Here is a 9,833-nt window from a genome sequence, read left to right on the forward strand (position 1 = left end):
TTCATTGTACTGAATTTATTAATGTTCATAATCATGTTGAAAATGTATACAATCCAACCCTTTGGTTGCTATGAATGAATAAAATAAAATAAATTTGATAAACCAGCCAAACATGGTATAAGTGCAGCACTACAGGCATTTTTAATTTTCTAGAATTTTCTGAGTTGGTTAGTGAGTGGTCAATTCGCGTGATTTGCAAGATAATTTAAACGTAATTTAAACGATAATTTAAACATCACGTCATAATAAGTGACAACGACATTATGAATAATCACAATATACTCATTATTTATTCCTCCTCATGTGGTTTCTCTTATTGAAGATGCACCATGTGGAAAATGCAGCCTGGTGCCCAACCTGTTTAGGTACATGGGATGGCATCCTGGAAGGACCCTCTATCAGTCTCTGGGTGAAGGCATTGCTGAAAAGCTAGGAGACCCAAACGCAACTTTCAAGGTAAGTCAGCCGTTGTACAATACGTGTTCCTCCGACAATTGCTCTAAGATCATTTCCGAATTCCTTAAAAGTCTACCACATATACTATGCGATCTGATTACAATCCGATTTTTGAAGAGGTTGCAGTAGCATTTGATTAGAACATTTAAAATGCTATGATCCTAATTATTGATGATCTGAATATTCATATGATTTAAATTTAAATTTAAATGGATTTCAAGCTTTCTTGGTGGAGAAGAGGCTAAATCAGCTAAATTTGAAGCAAATTCTGTTTTAGAGCCTGAATCTTGAAGGTGATTGTTTTTTTTTTTTTTTTTTTTTTTAGATCTCTGTATCTAATGTCGTTGCCACTAATTTTTGTTGGGGGCCCTCGAAAATTTGGAAAATCGCACCCCCCCCTTGAGCGCCAGGGGGGGGGGGGGGGCCATCTCCAAAAAAGGGTAAATTAACGTGTTTTTACACGTTTTTTTCCCCAGGGGACGCCCCCCTGGATCCGCCACTGAGTAGTATGCACTGCACTGGTTAACCCTAAAAAGGCCGGGCTATTTGAGGTCTTAGTATGGCCGGGGGGGGGGGGCATTATGGCCCCCCTTAAGATCTCGGCCGCGAAGCGGCCGATCGCCGCGAAAATTTGCACGCATGTGAAGTGAAGTGTATAGAATAATATCATATTTTCAAATTTTTGAAAAACTTACTCATTTGCATATTTATGGTAATTTATGCAAATAAAGTCATAAAAATCACATTTTTACCCGTAAATCATATATTATTCATATAATTAAGCATTATTTTTTCACTACATATATTCATTAGACCATTCTGAATAATAATACGACAAAAAATTTGGAAGAGCCAGCTTAATCCTTATGTTATCCCTTGTTTTGATAATTTCTTATGTATTTCATTGTTTTTTTAACTTATGCATTTCATTGTTTTTGTTGTTTTATTTCATTTCTTACTACAATTTAACTATTTTGACTTCAAAAACAACCACCTAAACTTCAAACAAGACCCAATAACCCATGTTTGATCTGTTTTTAGGAAAAATGACTTTTCCATATGTTTTGTACACAAATCACGAAAATGAGCGAATTTCGGGCTGACATGCAAAGACAAAAAGTCACGTGACCTTGTAACCGTAGGTCCGATTTAAAAAAAAAATCTTTTAAAAGTTGCGCAAGACTCGAAAGAAAAAAGTCAGCGAGCGGCGGGGCGCCATCCATATGCGTTCCCGATCAATCGGAAAAATCGTAGGGGGGGGGGCATAATGGCCCCTCCGGCCTTATAAGGGTTAAGTCACAACGAGACGGACAATGAGCTCGACAAGTCTTATTCATTATCTTACTGTGACATAATCTACTTGCAGTGTATAATCACTAATGCACTCGCAAACATGAGTGATTTGTATATTCATGTATATAATTGGGAACGCTAGTTCGTCTATTTCTTAACCCCAGCAGTGGGTTACAATTTGTCAAGAATACGGAAATCAAGACATTATTTTGATGATCATGAACATAAACATGAATAAATTTTCTTGTTTCTATAATGATAGTTATAATCGTTCGTCCCTTGCTTCCTGTAATAGGACCTTTATGTTACGACGGGGAGAGAACTATGCGTGGTGGTTACCAATCTAACCACCATGATGGAGGAATATTGTCACGTCAAAACCACTCCCAACATGCCAATAAGGACAGCTATCAGGATGTCTATGTCTACTCCAGGTGAGAACGAAACTATTTGAAATTACGCGACAACTTCTAAAAACCGTTGATATGCAAAACCAAATGAATATATCCACTGATTATTTTTGCAAGAAATTCAATATCGACATGGACGCAGAAAACCTCAATTTTGTATTCTTCCATCGATATTCGACTTCAAACGCTTTAAAAAAAAAAGTTCTTGCAGAAATGTGTCTGAAATTACATTTTCTTTCACATTATGCTACAGTGAAATTTTGCAATCAAATTTGTTGGGCTCCGATCACTTTAGAGGGGCTTTAATTTCGATAGCACTCCGGGAATATTACCGTAAATCTTATTATCAAAATACCCTGTGTTAATGTTTTACGTTAATTTACGAGCACGAATCTCTCTTATATGCTACGTTTTCATGTCTACTGTATGGGGAATGTAATCATATTTAATACTCCGGTGTATCATGTAATCTAATCTATCATGTATCTAGTATTAAATTTACCTGTAGAAGCCTCGTTTGTTAAAGCCTCGTTCACGTATGATGCGTGAAACCTTTTTTGTATGGAGTAACATGTAAACGCTTCTTATTTCCGTATTTTATGTTTCGACGCGTCATATCTAAACGAGCCTTATATCTCATGAAATTTGCATCAACCTATTGTTTTGTTTTGTTGTTGGTGTTTCTTACCTTATTATTGCGCAGTTGTGTTCCTTCCTGTAAAGCGGCAATACATGGGTCGAACCGATCTCTATATCGACGGCGGTGTTTTGTGTAACTATCCAGTTCACTGTTTCGATGGTAAGTATACTCATTTGATAATGTCGAATATCAAAGAGTAGCAACAAACAGTGGCGTAGCTATGGGGACAGGGGTGGGAGCACGGGGACATGTGCTCCAAAAATCGAATGGCAAAACAACAAATAGATGAGGGCGAAGGAAGAGAGTATAGGAAAAGGAAAAAAAAAGTGAGATAATATAAGGAGATAGATTTGAATAACGTCACCACCACAAATACGAAGTATCAGAGACCGCTAGATGCTCAGATGTATATTTACTTGTACATATAAATTGCCTCATTTCATGATTATAAAATGTATTGTAAGTTGTTATTGATAACAAGTTTCATGAAACAGGAACCTGACTTTGTCTGCTTTGATAGGGTGGTGGCTTTCTATGAAACCTGAAGATGCTCTCCTGAAGAAGATGCAACCTTTGGAGGATGCAGCCAAGCTTCTCACAAAGAAGGAAAGGTTTGGAATGTTCAACGACAAAACCTTTGGCATGATCATCGTAAGTTCATGCTCCTGCATTCAATATAACAAATAATTTCAACCGACACATTTACAATTTTCAGAGTTATGTAATATTTCACCGGGGCCGCACGCCAGGGTTAAAATATAATGACAGAGGCAAATTGTTATTTGAACAACGGAAGGGATGCGATGTCTGTTCAAATAGGTGATACTTTCAATCAAATACTTTTAATGTTTCTAATCTTTGAAGCCAGACCCTGTCAATTACATTCAGGTTGCCTTCGCGAGTTGTCCCGACCTAGCTTGAGATCAAACTAACTGTCGAATGTTTGAAAGCTTAAATTGTATTTTGCTCTTCTTCCAACAGTACAGTGATTACGACTCCCATGTACTGGCTACCAATCCAGATTTAGAAGCCCCCATTGCACCTATACCAGATACAAAACTTGCCAGGTAAGTTGACTGATAGTATACGTAGAATATTCTCTTGTCCACCGCGAATTTTCATCGGACTGTGGATCACATGGTTCGAGGTTTGAGTCCCGCCGCGGCCCAATGTCCTTTGGCAAGACATGATCCACATGTATATATGCCAACCTCCACCCGGGGGATGTAAATGAGAATCCGGTAGGGAAAAATTCCTCTAATGCCAGAGCGCCTTATCTTGCAAATCGGCTAATGCCGGGGTAATAAAAGTACAGCGCTTAGTGCCTCTAGTATTAAGTGCTTTATGAATATTGTTATTGTAATTATTATTATTGTTATAGTGTTATTGTTGTTGTTAAAGTATTCGATTTGTCTAAACCTTTGTAAAGTTGATAACAATGAACATTTCTTTGTTCATATACGATATCTGTCGCGCCTCGTGTTCATCATGCCTACATGACTTATACCATAATGGGAGCGTATTGAGAATAATTCACTCTCGGCAGGCTAGATATCAGATATCAAGTCTTTTTTTCTTATTACAGAGAGATAATGATATATCTGTAAAGTGCTAAGAGACTTCACCGCTGTATTAAGAGCTATATAAACCAAAGTATTATTATTATTAGTTTCTTTTCAGCGCATGTCAAACGAGTCTGACTTTTTGTTTCCTGTATGATTATTTTTATGTATCTAACCATTCTTACCGACTTTAAATTGGCCTCATCTAGAGCTCACGACAAAATAAAACAGAAGCGTGAATTGAACTGTAAACATCATCGCCTGGTGACAGACGCCATGACCCGTTTTCTGAAGGTTCTGGATCAAAATAGTATCGGAGGTACTATGATTAATATCAACGCGTTCAAGCAAGTCTTCAACAATGTACGTATCGTATTTCACTTTAAAATATCTAATCGTCGTCGTCTAATCAAGGAATGAACGAAAAGTTGTAAAAGTGACCGAGAGACTTATTGGAAAATTTTTACTGAACCACGTCTTTATTCTTAAACCATATATATTTTACAAAGATTCATACTTCCTCTTATAACTGAAGTCTGACATTGGAAAGATATTCCTCTAATGTAACAGCATTTACTGACGTTACCACAATTTTTTCTCTTCTTTTGCCTTGACTTGATAGGTCACTTATTAGTGTCATTTAAACCCAAATCAATTTTGTTACAACTAATACAAATTATCATCATTCCGACAGCTAGCCCTTTCATTAGCTATTTTCTGCTATCTCAGACTATTGTTTTCAGCCGCGTGCATTTCTGTTTCCGTTTTGTTTCAATGTTTGATCTTTTCTTCTCATGATAGAATGAGGAGTTTACACCTGACCATGCTCACATTTTGTTCGGGGAAAATCTGACTGTCGACGAAATATTTGACAGCCTTGATGCTAACTCCGACGGAGAGGTACATCCTTTTCTTAACCCGTTGACTTCAGAATTATCTTATTCACATAACCTTAATACCGTGACCACTCGGTTTCCATAGCCCATGGGTTAACTAAGAATAATTTGTAACTGATACTCTCTTTAACATCGAATTGTATACCAGTGTCCCACTCTCTTTACCTTTTTCCTCATCGTACTGCGTTTCATTTTAGACCGACTCTCAAATTTCTTTCAATTGCTATGTAGACTAATTAGATGCGTATATTTAAAGTTGTCCAGTACCTTCCTGCAGCAATGCAAAATTTACTCAAAATCAAATAGTAAAATCTAGAAGATTTCAAATCTTACTCAGTAGTAAGCAGGAACGCCCCTCCTTAAAAGCTGAAAGAATATATATGTTAAATGAAATAAAAAAAGGGGGGCAGCTCGTGATGGCCGGAGTAAAATCATGGTAACACGTACAAGACCGAACAATCATTTACATTAGCCCTTATGGCTAAAGGTTCGTCAGTATGGAGTTGGTTTGGCGGTGTAATGACTTTTTTTTTTAAAGACATGACACAGTAAAACGCCTCACAAAAAAGGGCCGCTGCTTATTTGTTGTTCTTCTACATGTACGTGCAAATGACTGGTACGTAGGCCCCTTTACGTATTCACTTAAAACTGCGAAACATTATAGCGTATTGCGATTTACATCATAACAAATGCCGTTCTTTATCGCTGCTTCTGATGTATAATGCAAACGAAGAAAATAGTACTCGTGATTAATGTCATTTTGTTTGACATGTAGATTGACTTCAATGAGCTGATGTCCTTAGCGGAGCTGGCGGGAGTAGGAATCCAGACCCATCATATTGGAACGGGGCGGCTTGATATCAAGAACGTAACAGATTATCTCACTGGAATCTTCAGCATGCTACTGCTGAACGTCAAAAGAGCTTTCCTGGAGGTAAGTTGTTTTGTTACAAACAAATCTTTCTCCATGTTACTCGCAGTCACACCAACAAAACTGAATCTGGCTTGACCGAATTTAAACCGAACGGACGATTATATTACCTGCAATGGTCAACATTGTTCGGATTGGTGTTCATCTTGTGTCGGATTGGTGGTGGTGGGACTGAGATGAAATACCTTGGTCACACAAAGAGACAGAGGTCGCGCCGACCGTATCCGGACACCTACCCCCTGGACATCCATCCCGGATAACCACCCCCAGTCAACTACCCCCTAGGACAACTATCCTCTAGGGCAACGACCCTCTAGGACGACTAAACCCCGGACAACTACCCCCAGAAAACTATCCCTAGGACAAATACCCCCGGACAACTACCCCCGTTGTCCGGGGTACTTGTCCTAGGGGGTAGTTGTCTGGGGGAGTAGCTTTCCTAGAGGGTGGTCGCCCTAGGGGTAGTTGTCCTAGGGGGTAGTTGACTGGGGGTGGTTATCCGGAGGTTGGATTTCCAGGGGTTAGGTGTCCTAGAACCCACGACGACATCAGACCGAACAAAAAATAACATTGCCCAGCTCGAGCGGCCAAGAGTTGAGAGTCGTCTTGGAAGTGTGAACAAAACCTCAGTCCCACCAATAAGACCGACACAAGGAACATATTTTCATTACCCTAAACAGCTAAGAATAGGTCGATATGGATTCCGTCTGGCGAAATGACTCACTGAGGTATAACTAAATGTCTACTTGTGCTTGATGCTTAAGTCACATCGACGAGGTCACCACCAAAGACCTACACAGACCGAACAAAATATTACATTACCCCCAAATGAACAAGAATCAGCCGATCTGCAGTTAATTTTTCAGTGTGACTGACCAGCATTATCTCATGAGGTATGAAAGAACATATGCGGGGGTTGGACAACATTTTCCATATGAAACTATATAGCAGTGAGAACTTTCCATGGGAAAAATAGAAAAAATGGTTGTGACTTCAATTTAACATTTTTTCAGCAAATTGGGAAAACAGTGATCATATTTTTAATTTGTTGGTATGAACAAAGCCAAAGTTTGACGATTATTCGAGGGTGCGTCGGGGAGGTGGATTCGGAAGTACGTATTGTATCCATTTGTATGTTTCCCCGTTTTAATCTTCATCCCACTCATCTCTTATAAGAGCTTGATCAGTCTTTTTCCCCTAAAGCCGATCGCAAAGACTTTTGTTTTCAACAACCTTGTCCACCAAATTTTGAAATAAATTGTTGGCAGTGTAGAACGTAATCTGAATATGATTTCTTCGGGACTTATAAACAAAAACAAAACTGCCATTGAGTTGATTTATCGAAGGTCTATGCGATCTTATTTCTGCACTTTTCTTCCACTTATTGAACCTTGGGACTACAGGGCCAGGACATTGAGCGTACGGTACTCATCAACACTGTCTATGTGAAATCCATGGACTTCAGCCCAGAGACAGAGGACCTGGATTTCTTAGTAGAGGTACATACTCTTCTTGTATTAAATAATAGTATGAATACTGAACAAGATAAAGTTGGTACATATCTGAATTATCCTTTTTATACAATTTTGAATGCCTAAAAGAAAATTTCATTGTGAATATACCTGCGGTTACCATTTGAAATCCACCAATTGTTGGACTGCCTCACAACTTTTCCAGTCTTCATTCCACCCTTCTATAATTCTACTTTTATTCTCATAATTATCCATCTTTAGGGTGGGTGGGGTTGGGGTTCATTGCAAATTGAATGTACAACTATAGACCATCGCCCCACGGTATCATAATCTTCTGTTGGTCTGCTGTTTACTGCTTGTATTATTCGTCCACCTGCGTCAGGAGTAATTGATTGAATTGATTCACAGCTTTAGTAGGTTTAGGCGTTTGACATTGCACCAGGGTACACTTGTGAATCTCTATGTAATCATTTAAGTTCGGTTATTATTGTGTAGTAAAAAGCTGAAAAGATTAATTGAGGGTTTGATTAAATATATATTTCCCATGTTTTATCCTAAATAGTCTAATATAAAATAATTTTTACTCGCAAAGCATGTACCTTGAAAATATTCACGAACACGTATGAAGGTATCAAATCTTTAATACCATTAAAAAAAATTTAATATCATTACAATAATATTGTCAAATGAAGAGATTTTGTTTTTGTCTGTAACTGGATAAAAGTCATATATCGTACGGGACGCAATGAACGGGAATACTTTGAAGATGTTTTGCAATTTTCTGTCTTTAGTCGTTATCTCTCCTTTGACAACATGTTCCATTCACTCTCTCTCGCTCTTTCTCTCATTCCCTTTGTCTCTATCTCTCTCTGTCTATCTCTCTCTCTCTCTCTTTTCTCTTTCTCCTTGTCTCTCTCTCCATCTCATTATGTCTGTATGTCTCTCTATATATTATTCGCCTCTTCTATTCACGCAAACAGCAAGGCCGTCGTGGAGTTCAAACGTTCCTCAAATACCACAACAAGACTGCGAAGGAAGAAGCTTCATAAAGTCACATCCCGAAGTGTATGGCAACTTGGTAAAAATGTACAAGTTAAAGAAAACCTCATCCAAAGAAATACATTTAGTTATTCTGAGAGATTTATTGTACTCATTAATCTACGCGATTCCCTACCAAAGGGTGTAGGAAAGACTTAATGCAAGAATGATGTACAGTTTCTCAGCAAGGGCATCGCTATTTTCTTGATGACGTTACGTACTATGTGACGTCGATTATCAAGTAGAATTAAATGTATAGATGCTTCCTTCCCAGTTGTTTGGTGATGAAGCATAACTTTCACCTGATATTATCCTTTGTACTTCAATTACCAGAACCCCAAATGGCGTAAATAAGTTGGTGCTTTTCTGGGGTAAAGGTTTCGCCTAAGTGAAATTGACTTGTCAACTGCTATATTTTAGTATACGTGTAGTTACAATTTTCCCTTGTTATATATGTTTCACCAAATATAATGTTTTCCTTCTTAGCTATGATTTTCCCTTATTGAAAAGTAAAGGTTTTTTCTTTGAATTAGAAAGTCTTTGCTACTAAAGCTTGGTACGTTATACATGTACAACTACCCCTGGTACGTCACATTTTCAAGAAAATGGCTGCTCCCATGTCATGCTAAAGCCATTACATCATGCCAAGAATATCCTGATTCATATATATCTCTCTTGTACACTTTCGTAAGGAATATCATACATCAAAGGGTATGAATACATCTATTTTTTCATAACACCTACACTGATTATTTGGGTTGAGGTTTCCTTTAAAGCCCAAGTCCACTCCAAAAATAACTTACTTTCAATAGAACCAGAAAAATCAGACAAACCAATCAAAAGAAATTTGAGCAAACTCGGATAACTAATAAGAAAGTTATGAATTTTTATTGACATGAAAAACTTTGAAAATCACTACACAAATTGGCAACTCACTCATGAGTCTATGACGTATGGTCCTCACTATCCACTAATTATTTTCTGTATATTAACAATATAAATTTCCTATTTTCACCCTAAGAATCGTATTTCTTCACACCAGCATCCAAGTGAGATTTTTTAGTAATATGTGTTTGTGTGGATGCACAAATAAACAGTAATTTTTATCCAGTTAAATCATGACAAAAAAATGAAT

General features: G+C 37.8%; 1 protein-coding gene across 1 annotated transcript; it reads left to right on the top strand.

Annotated features, from left to right (window-relative positions):
* Positions 1-339: 339 nt before the first annotated feature.
* Positions 340-9,273, top strand: LOC105443798. The gene is made up of 10 exons (XM_030990639.1): positions 340-456; positions 2,045-2,183; positions 2,863-2,958; positions 3,320-3,450; positions 3,781-3,866; positions 4,571-4,724; positions 5,163-5,261; positions 6,033-6,191; positions 7,592-7,687; positions 8,641-9,273. Exons 1-10 carry the CDS (start codon positions 370-372, stop codon positions 8,707-8,709), a joined length of 1,116 nt encoding a protein of 371 aa, XP_030846499.1. The 5' UTR covers positions 340-369; the 3' UTR covers positions 8,710-9,273.
* Positions 9,274-9,833: the final 560 nt, after the last annotated feature.

This window comes from Strongylocentrotus purpuratus, unplaced genomic scaffold (assembly GCF_000002235.5).
Source record: "Strongylocentrotus purpuratus isolate Spur 01 unplaced genomic scaffold, Spur_5.0 spur5_scaffold_19, whole genome shotgun sequence".
In the NCBI taxonomy this organism is placed as follows: domain Eukaryota; kingdom Metazoa; phylum Echinodermata; class Echinoidea; order Camarodonta; family Strongylocentrotidae; genus Strongylocentrotus; species Strongylocentrotus purpuratus.

Bases quoted from the DNA above. Each gene is read 5' to 3' on its own strand.
- LOC105443798 (XM_030990639.1), top strand. From the start codon at position 370: ATGGGATGGCATCCTGGAAGGACCCTCTATCAGTCTCTGGGTGAAGGC. The intron at 2,959-3,319 runs GTAAGTATACTC...CTGCTTTGATAG, and splicing joins TCCAGTTCACTGTTTCGATG to GGTGGTGGCTTTCTATGAAA. The intron at 6,192-7,591 runs GTAAGTTGTTTT...TTGGGACTACAG, and splicing joins TCAAAAGAGCTTTCCTGGAG to GGCCAGGACATTGAGCGTAC.